General features: G+C 42.4%; 1 protein-coding gene across 5 annotated transcripts in view; it reads right to left on the bottom strand.

Annotated features, from left to right (window-relative positions):
* FTO (FTO alpha-ketoglutarate dependent dioxygenase) overlaps positions 1-20,628 on the bottom strand; it is a 310,416-nt gene that overhangs the window by 206,261 nt on the left and 83,527 nt on the right. For all 5 annotated transcript variants that reach the window (XM_016142382.2, XM_036231278.1, XM_036231279.1 and 2 more), the window contains exons 3-4: positions 16,736-17,360; positions 2,732-2,875 (exon numbers count right to left, since the gene is read on the bottom strand). In XM_016142382.2, coding sequence (XP_015997868.2) covers positions 2,732-2,875; positions 16,736-17,360 — 769 coding nt within the window. The remainder of the gene's footprint in view (positions 1-2,731; positions 2,876-16,735; positions 17,361-20,628) is intronic.

The raw sequence follows: 20,628 nt of genomic DNA, 5'->3' as shown, positions 1-20,628 counted from the left end.
CCGTGGATTTATGACGAGCACCCGACTCGCTCCCCATCAGACGCCCCTGGAGTACTGGCTTGAGACGGCAGCGTTCAGCCTCCACTTCCTCTGCAGACCAATATATTATTATAAATTGAGCTAAACTGTTTCCTTTTCGTAAGTGCTATGAAATTCAGATTTCAGATATCGGCACGAGGCTGACATCTCTCCATAGGGCTCCTTATTGCGTCTGGATTTTCAAAAGTAAAGGGAAAAGGGAGCATTCGACCCTGGCTACATTTACTGCTTGTTTTGTTTTGTTTAAGAAGATTTGGACAAGAATTCATTTTAGAAATCCAATATATTTTCATAAAAAAAAAAAAAAACATTTAAAATGCAAACTTTGGGAACACTGTGCTATGCGTGGCCCAGGTCAGTGAGGTACCAGCTGGTCCACCTATATCAGAAGGTGGGCGCTGAGAAAGTAGCTATTACGTCTTGGATATCGGCTCCAACAAAATAATAACACTTCTCTGTTTATCGCTTACAAGAGCTGAAGGGACCCAATGTATATTTTTAAATGTATGTGCATTATAACACAATACTCAAAAGAAACATTCAAAAGATTCAAAAAAAATTTAAAAGGACAATGTAATTATTTAATATTTCCATTACTATTCTATTTCTGAGACAAGAAAAACCTTAATTTTAAGAAGACATGAAAAAGTAGAAGCCCACAAACCCCTGTCGTTTTATTCCTTCCCTCCTTTCCTGAAAACCTGAGTGCTGAAGCCTTCCCGATGCAGGCAGGAGAGAGGCAGGGGGAGGTATGAACTTAACCCTGAACACATCCCACGCTGGGATTTCTGTGCATAGCGATCAAGTCTACGTGGTCCCTTCTAGAGTGGAAACACACGGTACAGAGGTTCCTCGACTTATGATGGGGTCACGAAGCAATAAACGGATCGTAAGCTGAAAATGCATTTACTACACCCAGCCTACCAAACGTCAGAGCTTAGCCTAGCGTACCACCAGCCCGTGCCCAACACGACGTCAGCCGCAGGCGGGCACAGTCGTCTAACACAATGCGCACGCACGCTGTACGGTGCTGGCTGTCGACCCGGGTGTGGCTCACTGTCACTGCCCTGCATCGCCAGAGGGCAAGCTCTGTGCCGCACGCCGCGAGCCCGGGAAAAGATCAGACTTCGAAATCTGAAGATCGGTTTCTACTGCATGAGCATCACTTTAGCACCACCGTAAGGTCAAAAGATCGTGAGTCGAACAATCCTAAGTCAGGAGTCACGCGTGTATAACACCTGAATCCCACTCTGGGCCCTGAGCTGCCTCAGGGGGGCCGAGTAACTCCCATAATAATCTCCACTCACCTTGCCCAAAGGTCGTTTGAAGACTGGATGAGGCTGCTTACGGAAAAATGACTTGTGAAACGGTAAAGCCACGTACAAATGGAAAGCGAGAGATTCGGGGCTCACTAGGCTCTGTGTTCAGCAGATGCAGGAATCGGCCCACGAGAGGAATGTAAGAGGTAAAGAGACCCAGAATTCAGTACCAGGGGACCACACTGTGAGAGAGTCACTCCCGACAAAGTGATCCTCCCACCTCCCCACCGGCATCCGGGAGGATGTCTCAGGTGCCACACGAACACCTCTCACAGCTGCTCAGCTCCTTTTCTTAATCACAGAGACAGAACACACTCAGACTCGGGAACTTCGGCAAAAAAAAAGGCCAAGTGACGCTGGTTTTCCATTTAATACAGTGATATGAAATCTCCTGCTAAAATAAGTGCATTTTGGTAAAAGGAAAAAGTGAATTTAGAGAGGAATATTGTGCCAGTGACAGTAACGTCACACAAGGATACGGCAAGAACCTCGAAGCTCATGAACAAAGGGCTGAAATCTGGAAAGTACCAGAAGAGGTGATGCCGAAAGAGCTGTTGCGACTTTGACTCTCTGGAAGTTAGGGACCCTGTCTGATCCATCCCCAGTATCTCCTCCGGAGCCTTACTCAGCGTGTGGAACACGGTGGGTCCTCTACAAACACTCATTTAAACGGGAAATCATTCTTATAATAAATATCGGGTTTGAGTCTTGGTGCTTCTTGGCTCTAAAACCAACACATGAGTGGGTTTCCCCAGGCAGGTAAGAGTCAGAACAATCAGGAGCCCCAGCCAAGGAGAGAATACACCAAGATTGCTTAATGAGTCAGAAAGGATATGATTGGTACACTGTGTATCAAAACACAGGTAAGAAAGTCCCCAAACGAAACAGAAAACTTAGAGCAAATAAAGAAAAACAGAGGTCCACAAACTCCACAGCTTCGGGTAGCTTAACCACAGCTGAAATATTGCTTCCCCAAAATCTAAATGACAAGCGGAGAGAAAGACCCTGCCGACAGGTCCGCCGCTCTCGTGAAGAAACTAAATTCAAAACTGGAAGAATCCTTCCTCACTAAGACCCTACATAGACAGGGAAATATTTTTAAAACTTCACACTGCTAAGTTGATTTAGATGACTTAGTGGCTCTGATGAAGACTCCCAAAAATTGTTTAGCACATTTAGGAAACTCCATAAATGCTGAGAATGAAAAGAAAAGCAATGCTGAAAAATTAGCATTATCTCAAAAAAAAAAAAAAAAAGATGTAGAAATTTCATTACTACTATAAAATACTTGAAAAGTTCATTTCAAACGACATATCCAAAATATTACCCAATAATCTAAAACTTAAGCAAAAGGGCATCGATAGCCTAGTTACCAAGCATAAAATAGCAGTCTCCTTGGTGAAGGGGTATCGCCAAGCCAGGGGTCTCGATGTCCCATGAGATCTTGAAACCAACATGCCAGATATCGGGGTCTCTGCCTTCAAGCTGAGGGTCATCCTCACTTTCCTCTTCAGGGTCTGTTGGAAGAGAAGGGAGAGATCAGAAACGTAATGCTTCAGCTAAAGTTCTGAGTTTTATAACGGTTATCGGGATAATTGAATTTTAATTTTTAAAAAATCCTCATATATAATTTTAAAAACACATTCTTTAGAATAGTTTTAATATGTCATTTATTTTTAACTCAAAAAATCTTAAAATGGTGAGGAAATAACCATGGATACTGAGGAAAACAAAAGGTTATTTTGTTCAATTCTTTGCAAAGAAATTAGAAAATCTAGATTAAATGGATAGTTTTCAGGAATATAGTAATTACTCAAATCTATACCAACAGAGATAGAAAAGCTAAACAAGATATAAAAGGTATAAATGTTGTCAAAGAGCTATCACTCAGAAAAATACAGGCGTACAGAGTTTCAAAGGAGAATCCTACCACAGTTAAGGAGTGGGTGACCAGTATACTTGAGATTGTTTATGATCAGAGAAGAAAAAGTTTCCCAATTCTTTTCAGGAAGATAGAATAATGTATATCAAAATGCAAAACACACACACACACACACACACACACACACACACACGTCTCACATCTGAAAATAAACACAAAATTCCTAAGAACAACGTAAAGGAAATAGAATTCAAATCCAGCAGCATGTTCAAAGAATAACGGCCCAAGACTAAGTACTACTTATGACAGGAATATAAGGCTAGTTCAATAAGCAAAAACTCATACTTAAAATTAATCGCATTTGTAGATGAAAAAAAAAATCACGAGTCACCAAAGATACATAAAAGTATTCAATAAAATACATCTTTTCAGGATTAAAAACCTCAATATGATAGAAATAGGTGGCTAGTTCCTTGACAGAATACTGATCTACCTCATGCCCAATGCCGGCATCAATATTTTAATAGAGAAACATCAGAAACATTCCCAAAGTTAAGAATTAGAAAATGATGCCGTTATCACCACAATGACCCATCATGGCCAACACAATGGTGCCCTTTGGAGTTGCATAACAGAGATGTCCCGTTTAGACACAAAAACAGGCACAATTTTTTTAAAAGAAAAAAATATTCTTTTGCAAAGTACATGATTATTTATCTGCAAATCAAACAGAAAAAATATATCCCAAGCAATAAGCAAATTAAGAAAATGCTAGCTATACAAGTGTGCACATAAAAATATCTAGTAAGGTTTTTACACACATATTCTCTTTATAAAGAAAAACTTAAAAATATTATGGAAGAACACAAAAGAATATTTAAACAAAATAGTGACTTAATATGTTATTGGGAAATAAAACTGAACATCATGGAAATGGTAGTTCTCCCTAAATTCATCTATAGGACCGATTTTTTTGGTGAATGGGGTTGGTAACTAGGCGAGCTGATTATACAATTCACATAAAAACATAAACAAGCAAGCATAGCCAGAAGATTTTTTTCAATATACAAAGAGCTCCTACACATCAATGAGATAAACACCAGTAATCAAATAGAAAAATGAGCAAAAGTTATGAAGACAAAACACCCAAAAGGAAACGAGTTTGTAAACATATAAAAAGATGTTCATTCAAACTTATTCATGCAAGAGAAATTCGAATTAAAGCCCCAATAGAGAGTTTTCACCTATCAGATCAGAAAAGAGCAAACGTTTTGATAAAACATGGTATTAGCAAAACGGCGTGCTCAAAAACTCTGTAGAGGCCAATTTCTCAATACTTATCAAAATTCCAAATGCGTAAACCCTCTGAACTTGGAGAATTCCACGATTTCACTTTTATGAATATATGCTAAAATCCCTACCTGCAGAGGCCGTAAGATGACAACGAGCAAAGGTATGTATTGTAGTGCTGTTTATAAAACTAAAAGATCACAAAGAACCTAAATGTCCGTTAATAAGTTTCCGGTGAAATAAATTATGAAATGTCCAGGCAATAAAATATTATGTAGCCACTGAAAGTTACATGCACCGAACTATGATATATTTTTAAGACGTATTTTTAAGAGGAAAAAACTAATAGGCTATAGTTTGTGTGAAAAATACAAACATATGTGTGTGTGTGTGCGCGCGCACACTCACTTATGGTATTTCAAGAAGGACACTCACACTCACAGCATTTTTCTGAGAGGAGAACGTGTCTGAGGCACAGGAGTGAGAGAGGTACATAAAGGAGAAGGTGCGCACTATAACCTGCCTACGCTTCGTCCTGCAGGGACGGCCCCACATAGAAACTTGTAGAAGTTCATTTAAGACATATCTACTGAGCACTTGGTACATAGTGAACCCTGACTCAGGCAATAGGGATCTATCAGCGAACGAAACCAAGAGCTGGGCCCCAGTGGACATTCCTTTCCAGTGTAGTTGGAGTTTGTAAACATATTTGTCACAAATTCCTAGTAAGGGGACAGGCTAACTTCTGTGAGGCTTTAATCCAAATAAGGCGCCAGTCTTCAAGGGCAGGCAGGGTCCGTTTTTCTGTTTCGTCTACAATTAGAGCCCTAGAAACTGACACTAGAAACTGGCACGCAGAAAGCATTCAAGGAGCGTCTGTCTGTACTAACTGCTTAAAGACAAAACGTTCTTCCAGGTCACGACATTCACAGTCCTTGCAGTGCTGGACGGCAGGAAAAGGAAACGTCAATTCAGGAAGAGAAGAAAATGCCGCAAGTTAAATAAAATAACTTAAAAGGCATAACACTGCTAGATTAGTACAGTTCTCGATGCTAAAGACGGTTAGAGAAGAGACAGGTTCAACGGGGGTTCGAACAATCGGAGAATTCTTAGAGATCCAATTCGGAAAACGAGTAGGGTTTAGACTCGCTTAGAAGGCAGAGTAAGAAGTGAGAAGACAAGATGTAAAGTTTTATGTGATCGAAGTGAACAATAAAGCATGTTTTACTCAGGCTGCCATGCCCACAATCCAGAAGTGCATGCATTGCAGACGGCGCACACCCAGTACACAGAATCCCTAAATTCTGGACATCTTACTCTGCAGCAACTATGCAACAAGAGTTACAGTTAGTAAAAGAGAAGTGGGGGGAAGGAACATCCCTTTATAACTATTCATTAACATTACTATGCACAGGCATGGTGAAAAAAAATCAGACCAGAAATCCAAGTTCATGGTCTCTTTAAGGAAAGAATGCTACTAAATGACCTTTAAGGACATGTCCAACTTTGGATAGTCTTTAATTCCCTGAGTTTGAATCAAAAATCTGATACTGCCATATGATCAGAATCTTATTATTTCTGATACGTGTTTTCTCAAATACTCTAGTTAACTTTTAGCCAGAATAAAATTATATAGTAAAAAGCCCAAAGCTATTTTCTAGGTTAATCCCAAAAACATTTTAAGGAGAATCCTCACAAACAGGGATGGCAAATACCTTACATTATCAGGGGACACAACTGGTTTATTGGCTGTGGCTTTTTTGAGCCCTGCTGGAGAATTCTGCAATTGTCTCCAGGCTCTGCAGGAAAGAATGTGACCGATGACTGATGTCAGTCGGAGGCACTCGAAGTTAGCAACATCAGAGCTAGATTATTTGCTATCCATGTCTGATGACCGGCCAGGCGGTTCTTACGTATACATAATACACAGTTACACCTCAGAATGTGCAAAACCAGGTTCCAAGGGTCAGAGGGAGCTCACGAAGGCGTACGGCTTGAAGCTGCGCAGTGTTTCCTTTGCAAATCTGAATTAGTTGCCAACTGATAAAAGGACTTTGCATAAAATCACCCATTTCCAGCTGCTCTGGAATTATCATATCTGGTATCACTGAGCCAGTCACAAGTGCCTACAAGTCAGAAGCAGCTGCCCCTTTTACGCGAGGCATGCCATGTGCTCTCTGCTAGCGGCAGTCCCGTAAGCCGCTTCATTCATTTGGGGGTACCTGCCTGGCCCCTACAGGCATGGACGTCTGTGGACTCGGCTCTCGCTCACAGTCAAATCAGGCCTATCGCCTGTTTCTTATAAAGTTTAACGGGGACACACACACACCCGTTCATTCCCGTACCGCCCATGGCCGCTTTTATGCTTAACAGCATAAAACCCGAAAATATTTATTCTCTGGCCCTTTAAAGAAAACACCTACCAACCCCGGCTCTAGAGTCTTGATACTTGTGATCTGACGGTGACGTCTACTGCACGGATTAGAAAAGTAGCCAAGGCTGAATAAAATAAGTGATGTTATGTGACGAACACTTGCTACTGTAATGCGACCAATGCTAGCACACAACATAATTAATGCGAAATTACCTGATGTCCAGATCAACTTCGCAAAAGAATACCGATCTGAGAAATCACACGTTTATGTTCGTGGTGCCCCAACGTTTCAGGCTGCTTCATGCTAGTGAACCCAAGTGACAAAAGATGTAGCTACAAGTAGCGCATAAAAAAAAAAAGAATAGAAATATTTTAAGAAGTTTTTTTCCTATGTCCCTCTCGGGTCAAATCGACTTAACTCTTTTAGGAAATGACTTTAAGCAACAAAGAACAGTTTTCAGGAGGTTTCGATACTGCCGAGCGCGGTTATTCTAATAAGCGGTCACCTTCGCGGGCTAACAGGCCGCTTGACTGTTTCCCCCTCCGATTTCCATCCCAACACACTTGTCGACATGGCACCAACAAAGTCCTGGACGACAAACAGAGACAGTAATTGCAATCCGTGTTTCCTGATGTCTCCCATAAATCCCTCACCTTTGAAATGTGCTCATTAAAATAACGTTTTTGCTGAAGGTTTGTTTCCCCCTTGGGCTGGGTAGGGAGGAGGGAAGCTGTAGGTCTGATAAATTTTTTATTGCCTAAGTATAGTGTTGCTCACTCTCTCCATAAAATCAACTTGTAATTATCTGTAGCGACTGTGAGTGGCTGCTCTCGCCCTGCGTTATTTGGGAGAAACAAGCAGAGGCGATGGGCTCCTACTTGCCTTTAACCCTCAGTAACAGTCGAGGGATTTTAAGAGTCTCCGCGGGCTCAGTGCATTCCCAGCTCCCGCTCATCAAACTGTTAAAACAAGTGACAAAGTGTGAACGTGACTTTCGAATGTCTAAAACTCTCCCCCACCCCCAAATTAGCCAGTTCGATTTTTATGCTAAATCATTTTAGAAAAAATGAATTCCATTTAATAAAAAAGAAACGTTGTGTTCAAATCTTTAGAGCAACATGCAACCGCTGTTACATAGGAAACAAAGATACAAGCCTGAGCATGAAGGAAGAGATACCGGTTCTAATCTAATAAAATATATCACTTGAAATTTTGTGTCGTATTTAATAAAATACACCATTAATATTGTATGTCGATAATTTCCCTGAAATGTAAGTCCATATTCATCATCGCCACCAAATTAAAAAAAAAAAAAAAAAAAAACCCTTTTCTTTGGCCGAGTGCTAAGATTTCTAAGACTCTGGCCCTGCGAATTATTTTCCCTGCTCCCTAAACCCCAGACCTAGAGAGGATTCAGCAGCAGGTCCCTCCCTTTCCAAGTCACAGATCTTGAGGCAGGAAACACCCAGAAGTTGCAGACGGTCAGCTGGTCTGCGAAGGCCGGCGATGCTTCTTCCTCTGTCCGGCACTGATCCATGCATGACATTGCGGTGTCTGGGGTGGGGAATCTGTTTTTAAAATCGGAGGGAGACAGAAGGTGAAAGGGGAAGGTAATGAGGCTGAGAAGACACAGTCCAGGGGGGAAATGGCTGGTGGGTGTATAAGAACAAGACGGATTCTGTGTTGCAACAGTATCACAGGAATGACATGGATTTGCAAGAGGCTAGAGAGGGGAGCAGAGGCCAGGACACGAAGGGCTCTGTGGACCGCAAGAGGCATCCAGACTTCTCCTGAGGGCAGTGATGGATACTCAAGCCTTTTCCATAGGTCAGACCTGTCGTTCAGATCATCCCTCTGGAAGGTAGAAGCTTCTACGTGCGGACTTTGCACCATTTTTCTGGACAGGTTTCCAAAGCAATGGGAACTGGTGTAAGCCAAAGACACTCCTGAGGGACCGTGTCCTGCAGAATGAAAGCTCAGGCTCAAGCCTCCATGTCCTACAAGGCAGAGAAACGCTCTCCTTGCCGGCCATGAGCAACAAGGAGCCAAGCCTGCTGCTGACAGCGGCCACCTTTTTAAATGGTCTGAAAAAATGGAGGATTCAGACAAATTTGAAGGAAAAAAGGAAAACCTCATCAGTCCCAGCTCAGAATCCATAACAAGAAGCTGCTCTCAGATGCCTCAAAGCAAGCAATGCAGGACAAACGTCATCCCTTGACGGAGAAAAATAATTGTAGAATTAATTATAAGTTTTCTGGGATTTCAGGAGAAATACTGCAAACTCCTCACCGAAAAATCTACAGCCCTTCAACACGATGTCTTGCTCTGTCAGCTTTCAGATTAAGCATTTGAAGAAAAAAAAAAATGGATTTAAGATATAAATATTCATATACACAGGAGAACCTCATTACACCATGTTTCATGCACTTGGTAGAAAAAAATGAAAGTGAGAAAGGAGAGAAAAATTGCTCTGGGGGCTCTCAGCTGAAGCTTCAAAACCACTACATTATCTACAGTAAAATAGGATATGAGGGAAGGAAGCAGAAATACTTCTCCAACGATACATCCTCCAAACCAGAGCTCCTAACAATGGAGGGTGCCCAAGGAACTGCAGCCTCCAGATGGTCCAGGACAGACGGTCACGGTACCTACGGAAACCTCTATGATGTTGTAAATGACAGAGAAGACCAGAACCCGACTGGGCTCATCGGAAGGAGGTATTTGTTCATCAGCTTCGGGCAAAGCTTTATCCAGACTTCAGAGTACATGTCTAGTTCCTCTTCCTAAAACTCGTGAAGAAGAAAGAGGGTGGCCGTAGAAGCTAGGGGGCTGTCTGTCATTCGGAGGCCGTGCCAGGTTGGTTTGCCTCAAGAGAGAAAAGTGACCACTCGAGCAGAGCCAAAGATGAAGGGCAAGAAACTGGACACGGATCACAGCACTACTGTTCAAACGAGGTCCACGTGAAGCCACTGAGACCTCCGGTCTGAGTACTGAGTGAAATAATTCCTCCTCTTTTTAAATCGAGCCTGTTTAGGTCAGATATTGGCTATCTGAAATCAAAAGGATCCTAACTCTAAGCAGAGACTGTCGTCACAGAAACCAGTTACTGGACAGTGACCACAACGTAGCCGAACAGCACACACGACCCAACAACAAACAATACTTACAGAGTCGGGGCAACAAATACTGATTTTCCATTAGATGCTGACATAAAGAGAGAGTGAGGCGTAAAGCATGCCTTCAAAGAGCTTACGATTCTAACTCACATGTGTGTAAAACTAACGTATGACCTTAGAGGTCAAGAGAATGGTTTCTGCTGGGGGAAAGAATACGGTGGAAGGAAGCATTTCTGGGGTGTTAATGTTTTACTTATCAATCTGAGCGCTGGTTACCACAGATATATTCACGTTGTGACAATTCGTCAAGCTGAACATTAATATCTATGTTATACTTCAGTACTTAAAAAAAAATGTCAATAGACCAGCTGGAGATAATGTTAAGGAGATATCTCTCGGAGAAAATTTAAAAACACAAAAATATTGAAAATAAGAGAACAAATAAGAAAATTAGAGGAACAGTCTGTGAGATTCGACAACCAAACCACAGAGATTCTAGAGAGAAAACGTGAGAGGAAGAAATAATAAACAAAGTAATTCAAGAAAATGCCGCACACTGAAGGACACGGGGTTTTTGGACTGAAAGGACCTGCCACATGTCAGGATAAAGAACGAAAAAACACCACTGTGAAATTATGAAACATTAGGGGGAAAAATCTAACAAAAAAATAGTCATGTAAAGGATAAGAAAAAACTCAGAACTCTCAACATAAACATTGGAAGATGAAAGACTTTGGTCCAATACCCTCTGAAGAAAATTTGAAAGAAAAATTATTTCCTGTCAAGATCTCTATACCTAAAGTGTCGATGCATGTTAAGATAGAATAAAAAATAATTTAAGATATTCAAAGTCTCAAAATGTAAGCACCTAAGCACCCTTTCTCAAAAAAAAAAAAAAAGAACGATTATAGGGTACGCTCCATCAAAATAAAGAAACAAGTCAGGAAAGAGAGAGAGATGGGATGTAGGGATCTGAATCACCAATAAAGCAGATGAAGGCCATCGACTGGATACCACGAAATGGGACACTGTGCTTGTCTGTCTCCTCTGCCGGGCCACCCTAGACTTCAAATCCCACAATGAAAAAAAGGCGTAGAAGGTAACCAGTCCAGACTGGAGCACCTCTGAAGGCTCTAGAAGCTATTTCTCCAAGAAAAAGAGATTAACAGAATATCTATGGTTCTGACGCTCATGAGAGATTTAGATGAGTGGTGGAGAGCGTAGGATTTAACTGGCTATGACTACACAGAACGCCACTCAAACAAAAAACAAGAGTATTATTAAGGAAAAAATAAAAAGTTCTAGAAAGTTGTCATCGAAGGCTATGACAAGCCTCTGAAGAGCATTTTCACGGACATGATAACTCTGAGGGCTGAATGCTGACATAACCCGAATCACAACATACCTGTAACAGGACTGAGGCGAATCTAAAGAGTGTGCCTGCTTGGCAGACCCAGAGAGAGAAGAGAGCCAAGCAAGCCCTCGCTTTCCATATGAGGACACCAATAAATAAAGCCCCAAACAACGTAAGTATGTTATTAACTATCAGAAGCATTACCTGAAAGAGTAAAACTGATTGCCTCTGGGGGAATGAAAATGGGGGGAAAAGGCATAGAAAACTGCTGTTTTTTTCTTAACAGACCTCGTAGAAAGAGCTGACTTTTAAAAATCAGATGAACGTCCAACTTTAATAAAAACTAAAAATAATGTTTACTGAATACTCACCACGTACTAAGCACTGCTATGTTCTTAGCACTTTACATGTATTTAAATCCTCACAATCCCAAGGTGGGATTCACCTGGTTCTTATCACTATTTACAAATGAGAAAACTGAGGGAGGAAGAATTTAATCGGCCTCAGGTCCCACGGCTAATTAGTATCAATATGAAAGATGTCATTCAACAGTACAGAATTAAATTGCCCAACTTATGTCACAGACGATCAAGCTTGTTCTGCTCCAATTTGTCCTCACATCTCCTGCTCATCAAATACACCGTTAAAAAATCAGCCAGTCTTGGAGAAAATATTTGCAAATCATATATCTGATAAGAGATTAATATCCACAACATATAAAGAACTCCTATAACTCAGTGACAAAAAAAAAATTCAAAAGTGGGTAAAGGATTTGAATAGACAGTTCTCCAAAGAAAATACACAAATGACCAATAACCACATGAAAACATACTCGAAATCAGTAATCATTAGGGAAATGCAAAGAGAAACAACTTCACACCCATTAGCATTGCTATTATTTACTAAAACACACACACACACACACACACACATACACACACCTCTACGTACACGTACACACACATCAAGAAAGCAAGTGTTGGCACAGATATGGACTAACTGGACCCTGTGCACTGTCGGTGGAAACGTAAAATGGAACAATCATAGAAAACAGAATAGTTTACCTTTTTTACTCAAAGAAGTAAACATATAATTATCACTTGATTGAGCAATCTCACTTCAGGGTACACACTCCAAAGAATTAAAACCAGGGGCTCAAATAGGTATTTGTACAGTGTTCATCACAGCATTATTCATAATAGCCAAGAGACAGAAACAAACGACATGCCCATCGATGAACAAATGGATAAACAAAATATGGCATATGCATACAGTGGAATTTTACTCATCCTTAAAAATATATAAAATTCTGATATACACTACAATGTGGAATGACCTCAAAGACATTATGTTAAGTGAAATAAACCCTACGCAAAAGGACAAACACCTTATAATTCCACTTATATGAGGTACCTAGAGTGGTCAAATATATAGACACAGAAGGCAGAACTGGTTACACCAGGGGCTGGGGGAGGGGAACAGAGTATTTACTGGGGACAGTTACAATTTGTGAAGATGAAAAAGTTCTGAAGATGGACGCTGGTGATATTTGTAGGACGTGAATGTATTTAATGCCATTGAACTGTACATTTAAAAATGGTTAAAATGGTATATTTTACCACAATAAAAAAGAGAGGGGAAAAAAAGAATAAACCATTGAAATACACAATGATATGGATGAATCTCCAAATAATCATGGTGAGTGAATGAATGAGGCCGGATTCTTCCCCCCAAAAAACAGTCCATTTTGTATAATTTCATATTTATCTAAAATTCTAGAAAATCCAATACAATCTAGAGTGACAGAAAGTAGATCAGTGGCTGCCTGAGGCAAGAAGAGGAAGAGGCAAGTGAGGGTCAGAAAGAGGGGTGACCAAGGGGCACAAGGAAACTTCTGGGGGTAATGGATATATGTGCTCACTATCTTGATTGTGGCGATGGTTTCGCAGATGTGTTAAAACATATGAAACTATAAACTTCAAATATCTGCAGTTTACCGTATGGAAATTACACCTCAGTAAAGCTATCTACGCTGCAATCGCAATCCCTAGGTATAAAGCTACTCATTTCGAAATAAAGATTTAATAAGTGTGGGAAGAAATTTCCATCCTTAAGTGAATTCACTTCTTCCCAAGTCTAAGACATAAATGGGAATCCCTGCTAAAATTTGTTGTTGTTGATGTATAGTATATATGTCCTGGAGTAAAGAGCAATTGCCAGCAGTACTAGAAGAGGAAGATCAACTACTCTATTCACCCATGGTTCTCCGAAGCCATTCCTGATTAAAAAGTGTACCATTTCGATCTTCCTAGAGATATCTATTTAACTAGAACTGCTTGTGAAGCCAATGAGTTTAGTACATAGTGACACATATCCTATACAGATTACTTCTCGATGACCTCTGCTCACAGAAATAAACCAAAGAGGGATGACTGACTCATAAATCCACATGACGATTTATTTCACTGGGAAAAGGTACTGAGAGCCAAGTCTCGAAAGCTCTTTAGCTTCACCCGAATGTAATTTCGGCAGGAAGTCATCACTTCTCTTCTGAACTCTCGATGGATCGTGCATAAACCTTTCCTGGGGCACGTAGCACCCCCCCCCCGCCCCCGTCGCTAAGGAACTATGTGACCTTGGATAAGTCACTTCCCTTCTCCCCACCTCTATGTTTTCGTCTGTGAAACGAGAGGCTTGAACGAGATGATTTAAAAGTCCCCGATGTGACATTTCATCATTTCATCATCACGACCATGAGAACACACCTCGCCTCACCTGTGTTCTCAAGGCAAAAATGGCATTTACTTGATTTACCTTTGGAGGCTCCATACTCTCTAGAACAACTAATTGAACTTCGCTTAGCAAATGCCCAACAAACAAGTTTATGGACACAAACAACAGTATAGTTGTCTGAAATGTCCACGCTTTGCTCCACTTTAAGCCCAAACATGACTTTAACCCAAAGGACTCTCTTCACGTCCACTTTTACCACACCTCTCACGGGAATATAGGGAAGCCAGAGAAATAAACATGTAATTTGTCACCTGGAGGAAGGCCCTAGGAAAACAATGCATGCACCAAAAAGTTTCAAGGGACATGCTTTGTAAGGAAACCCTCTGACCCAACATCACGCACGTAGCCAGAGACCGAGAGAAAGGTTCCATTTCATAGAACAAGCTAAGCTAATGTGTTCCCGTCATCGGAGAGTCTGTGCAGACAGCTACAGCAGATGCCGTGGGGAGAAGTGAGGTGGCGGGGAGAAGCGAGGGGCTCAGGATCTGCAAGGAAGAGTAAGCAGAATGTTCCCTTAAGCCTCTGGACATTTAAAAATCCCCAGTCACAGAGGTGGCTATACTGCGGGCAGAGGAGGTAACGGCTCATGAGGCATTCGGCCTTAACTTTTAGGACTCAGAGGCCAGAATGTCTGGGTTCAAACCCTAGCTCCACTAATGAACAGCTGTATAACGGTGGAAAGGCTCATCACCCTTCTGTGCCTCAGTTTCCTCACCTGTAAAACAAGGATGACAGTAGCATTGTATTCATGGGCTTTTGGAAAAGTTAAGTAACTTAATATGTGTAAAATGCTTGTGTCAGTGGCTGGCACATAGTAGGTGTTCAATAAAGGACAGCTCACAGTTACTGCTATTATTACTAGCCAGACTTCTGGGAATATCGGGGGCTAAGAAAACAAAGGACTTATACCCCTCTTACGGATTCAAAGCCTGCTGTCCACCCCCACCACCCGCCAGGTGATAATTGCAAGGCTCAACCCTTACATCCATTACGTGGATTTGCACACTTTATCAGTCTTACTACTCCTGACCACAGACTACAGGTGAAAAATTTTAATTCCTTTCAGAAAGAGATTCTAGATTTCGAAAACTACTTGCTCGCCCGCTCTCTGGGAGGACAATAGGACTATTAAACTGCAGGGTCGAGAGAACCTGTGAGCACAAAGACATCTTTGTAGTGGCCTCAGCTGTCACGTACCCGCCGCCTGGGTCTCAGGGCATCGCCTCCGTAAGAGAGAAGGCAACGAACTCCACTGCGGGCTCCCATCAGAGTTCTGGGATGTGATCATTCTTAAACCCTGGCAAGACTTTATTAAAGATCAGAGGATCTCGGTTCTTTCCATTAGGATAGCATCAAATCCCCTTCAAGCAATTTTCGTAGGTCAGCGGCGGTATTTGAGATGCCAGAGAAACCGGTGAAATTTCCAGGCACTGAACTCCTTCCTCGTTTGGGGCAGAAGACGTCAGTCAGAAAATATCTCAGCTACCTTGGGGAAATTTTCTGACCCGGGGAAATGGTAAGAAGTTTCAAAGAGAATGTTGTAAATTTCTTTTTTTAAATTCCTTTTCCTAAACAGTCGTTTTAGTCAACGAGAAACGACCGACAACGACCAAAAAAAAAAAAAAAAAAAAATCCAATTAAAAAACTATTTGTTGGACAACAGTCACCCTTGAAAGTTCCAGTTCTTTTTCTGATGGGAAATCGAGATACTCTGGTTTTCTGAGTACTTTTAATAAACAAGCAGATGAGGGCGGGAGACACAGTCCTGTGTCTGGTTCTCCCGTTATCAAAGGATCAGGCAAAAAAAAAAAAAGTCAGCAGTGATCACTGCCGTCCTCTGTGTTTTCACCTATCTTTTTCATGTGCCAATTCTGAACAACAATGGGGACCCTGTACGCACAGAAACCGAACAACAGAAGCAGGAAAATGTGAGCGGGCCGTAAAGAAAGGCAGCCTGTGACCGCTGTTCCAAAGGGCTCGGATTTCAGAAAGGTCCAGCAGCAGCTCCCCCCCCCCAACAGCCGCCCTGTACGGCCTGAGGGTGCAGAGCCCACGGCACGGGGAGGGGGTCCCCCGACTCTGCCCCCACCAGCGCCCCCCCACCCCGCTCCGCCCGCTTCGGGCCAGGACGCGCCGCGGTCACGGCGCACGAGGCCAAGGGCAAGTCGGTATCTGACCGATGGCTCCCAACGAGGCGGTGGTGTCGACCACAGTGAAACGGTATGACAAGACTGGAAACCCGCGACCGTGGGAACCCGCGGCGAGTCGCCGGACTTTTGCTTTCCCGGCCCCGTTACCAGCGAGTTAAGCGCAGCGACTGCGCCATCTGCGCTGCGCACTGGAGCGAGGCGGTGGCCGCGCGAGGCCATCGAGGTGCCGCGCGCCGGGGCCCGGGGCGGGGGGACAGACAGAAGGACAGAGCGCTTGCACGTGACCACGTCGGTCTCCGCGCAGCGACACGGCTGCGGCAAAGCCGACGGGGACACGCGACGCCCGCGCGCACAGGCACGGAGACGCGCGCGCGCCACGCCGGGGCCGCCGCGCCGGGAGGGGGGGGCGCGCCGTACCTGCGAAGCTGTGGCTGTACACGGCCACCGCGGACCGCTCCACCAGGTTTTCGTCGTGGTGCCAGCTCACGGCCATCTTCCCCATGCCGAAGTAGGGCTCCTCCTTGAGGTACGGCATCTTCTGCGGGTCCATGAAATTCAGCAGCGTCACGTTGTACGCAGATCGGTTCCTGATGTCCGCCTCGTCGGGCGCGTCGAAAGCCCCCAGGCCGACCCTGGGGAAGTCCGGGCCTATGCACACGGGCACCGCGTCCACGTCCGCCCTCTCGCGGGCCGCGAGCTGCTCCCACGCCTGCACCGTCTCGGCCTGCAGGTGGCCGTTGAGCTTCAGGAAGGTCTGGCACGCGGCCGCTATCTCGGCCTCGCGGTACTTGGCATCGGACCCCGTCACGGGCCAGGGCACCGTAAAGAGCCGGGTGTTCAGGTACTTGTAGGTGCAGCCGGGGTTCCCGATGAGGAGGCGCGACACCGGAGTGAGCACATCTTTGCCTTGGACCCGCACCAGGTCGCGAAAGAGGCAGCCGCGCGCGTGCAGGCTGCGGAAGGCGGCCCGCACCTCCTCGTGGAGCGCCTCGGGCACGCGGCCGGCCTCGCGCAGGATCAGCTTCGGGTATTTCAGCTGCCACTGAAACGCAAGCAGAGCGGAAACGTGTGCTTACGGATGGCGTCGATTCTATCATTTCCGAACGCATGCATCTCTGTGCGCATGAGAGGGGAAAAAATTAAAAAAAAAAAAAAAAAAAAACACAACTGGCCGGTGGTATTTCTTAAAAGGAGTCATCTCTCTCCAGTCTACAATAGGAGACCAAATAAAACAAATGTCACCAACTCTCCAGGCAAGATTTTCAATGCCAAGTTCAATGAACGGTCCTTAATAATAATAATGTGGGCTTTGATTTCTCAGCCTCCCTCTGCGCCGACCCCCCCCCCCACCCCGTCTGTCTCTCAACCTTTTGCCCTTCCGGAAAACACAATTCGATTAAACGAACTGCTTGCTGTCTATGTATCAAGTACTTACTATGTGCCTTGTACTATTCTAAGTGTCCAAGTGTCCGCTACAGACTTGACTCTTTCACTGCTCACAACCTTATATGATGGTACTACTCTGGTCTCGTTTATAGAGGAGAATACTAAAGAAAACGTACCCAAAGTCACAGAGCTGATAAATATTGGAGCTGGAAGTTGAAGCCACCGGGCTCCAGAAAAAAAAAAAGAAAAGAAAAAAAGCTCCAGAGCATGTGTCTTTAACCAGCAGACAGCACTGCCTCTGGACAAATTGGTCTCTCCTCCAATGCTTCCACTGAAAGAGAAATCGCCGCTCTTTGGGAGACAGACACTAAGCTCCATGAACACAACCGCCATGAGAATTTTGTTCACAACTATAATACTAGTGTCTAGAATATACTCACTGAAGAAGGAAGGAAGGAGGGAGGGAGGAAGAGAGGGAGGGAAGAAAGGAAAGAAAGAAAGAAAGAAAGAAAGAAAGAAAGAAGAAAGAAAGAAAGAAAGAAAGAAGAAAGAAAGAAAGAAGAGAAAGAAAGAAAGGAAGAAAGAAGAAGAAGAGAAAGGAAAGAAAGGAAGAAAGGAAGAAGGAAGATTGATTTAGAGTGAAAAACAGCAGAGTCATATGGCATACCACTACAGACTGTCACAGAGACTGTAAGAGAGCTATTCAGAATTTGTAACTTCTATACCTCATTTACCCCAACTGGAAAACAAAAACAGAAACATCCCACTTTCTGTTTACAAAGCTCATGAAGGAAATGACAGAATCTAGTAAGCAAGAGAAGGAACATTCTGGAGCCATGAGCGGTAACTAATTTTATCACTAAAATAATAAAAATTTTATTCTCTGAGCAAATCCCCAAGGCCTCAGTATAACCTGAAGCACATTTAACTAGCAGCGATAATTAAGAAGGAAATTTCTCCATACTTTCTTAACAATTCGGTGTTATTTTAATATAATATATAGCCTTTAACATAATACAGTAAGGAGAAGTAAGGTGGTTCCCAGGAACTTTGTTTTAGAACATACTCCTTCCGGGGCAGAGAGAGGTAGAAGGCCAGAAGTAACACACGTGTGCATACATGTACTCATACAACTCCTGCCGCTACTGTTCAGTATCTCCTGGGGCTGGAGACTGCAGAAAATGTGTTTAACACAGGGCACTGTGACGCTAAGGACCTGGGGAAGGCACGTAACCACGTGAGCATCAGGTGCAAACACCTTGGCATTAAAAACAGCGTTCTAAAAAATCAAACAGTAATAATGACACAGGAAAGCATTCAAAAAATTTTTTTTTCACTGATAACTCGTGGCCCTTTTCCCACTGACCAACCTCATCTGCTCCTTTCCCTGCAGGCCTCAGGGGCCCGGCGTTCACACGCACGGCAGGCTCTTTCCCCAACCTCTCTACCCGGCAGGGCCTCCTCATCTGGGTCTCTTTCTTCAAGAATCCTTCCCTGCGTCTCCACACTCCACTAGGAAGCCCCCGTTGTCATTCATCACACATCTGACTTCTCTTTCATAGCACTTATCAATCTGTAACTATAGAGTTGTTGGGACTATTATGTGTTTCATAATCTCTCCTACAAGACTGCAATCTCCTAAAAGAAGTTAGCTTTTTTTATTCTCCATTATACCCCAGCATTTGGCTCCAGTATAACCGGCTCGAGATTTCTTTATAAGAATTTTTTTTTAAAAGCTTTAATGCTGGTGGAAACAGATTAGCAAGTGTCTGGGCTGGAGTGGAAAATAAAACTGACTGCAGAGGCATGAGGAATCTTTTTGGAGTGCTATTCTAAAACCACTATGGTGACGGTTGTACAACTGCAAATTTACCAAAAATTACTGAATTGTACAGTTTTATAAGATGAATTTATGGCATGTAAATCATACATACATACAGTTTATCAGTAAACTGCTTTAAAAAGGAAGACTGATACATTTGAACACACAAATTTTTAAACTTTTACAAAAAAGAATTATAAAATTAAAAGGCAAACACTAAACAAAAAAAATATTTGTTATCTATATGGCAGAAAGGGGCTTAATATTCTTAATAAAAAAAATTCCAAATTTAAATACATATATACACATAAATCTGTGTGTTTGTATACACCAATAGTAAAATTCACACTTAAATTAATAATGAAGACTCTTCAATATAGAAACAATGCACCAAAGTCAAAAAATATATAAATATAATTTATATTAAGTTATAACTAATTTAGTTTGGCCTATTAAATTTGAAAAAAAAGTTTATCATAATAATACACACTGCTGGTGAGGGCAAAATCAAATATTCTGATAGTCTGCAATTAGAAATGCCAATTATTATAACTCTGCTTAAGGCCAATTGGACAAAATCTATCGAAACCTAATATGTTCATATCTTTTCGTCTAGCTATTTTACTTCTAAGACTTCATCATAGGGAAATTGAGAAATCTGTCAAGAGTATAAGGATATTCATCATACTATTACTTATAATAATTTATAGAAACTGAAAACCACCAAGACGCTCGACAGGAGATCAGAGGGGAAACTGCTCTGTATGTGATAAAGCACTAGATAGAGTAACACGCATTAGAATTTTCATAGTTTTATGAAAAATGTAAGGAAAAAACTACTGTTATACGAGAAATTAGTAACAAGATATTGAGACAACAGGATCTTAGTTTCATAAAACAAAAAAAAAATGTAGATATGTAAATATTCACAGAAAAAAAACGAGTGGGAGAAAAAGAAGGCCAAAAGTTTATCTTATCTCCAAGTAGTGAACGTGGGTATAATTTCGATTTCCTTCTTTAGACATCTGTATGTTTTTCAAATTTTCAAAAATAAATGTATAATATTTTTTAAATCAGGAAAAAGAGATTTCATTCAAGAATT

Source organism: Rousettus aegyptiacus, unplaced genomic scaffold (assembly GCF_014176215.1).
Source record: "Rousettus aegyptiacus isolate mRouAeg1 unplaced genomic scaffold, mRouAeg1.p scaffold_m13_p_14, whole genome shotgun sequence".
NCBI lineage: Eukaryota > Metazoa > Chordata > Mammalia > Chiroptera > Pteropodidae > Rousettus > Rousettus aegyptiacus.
This window is presented reverse-complemented; position numbering and strand designations above follow the sequence as displayed.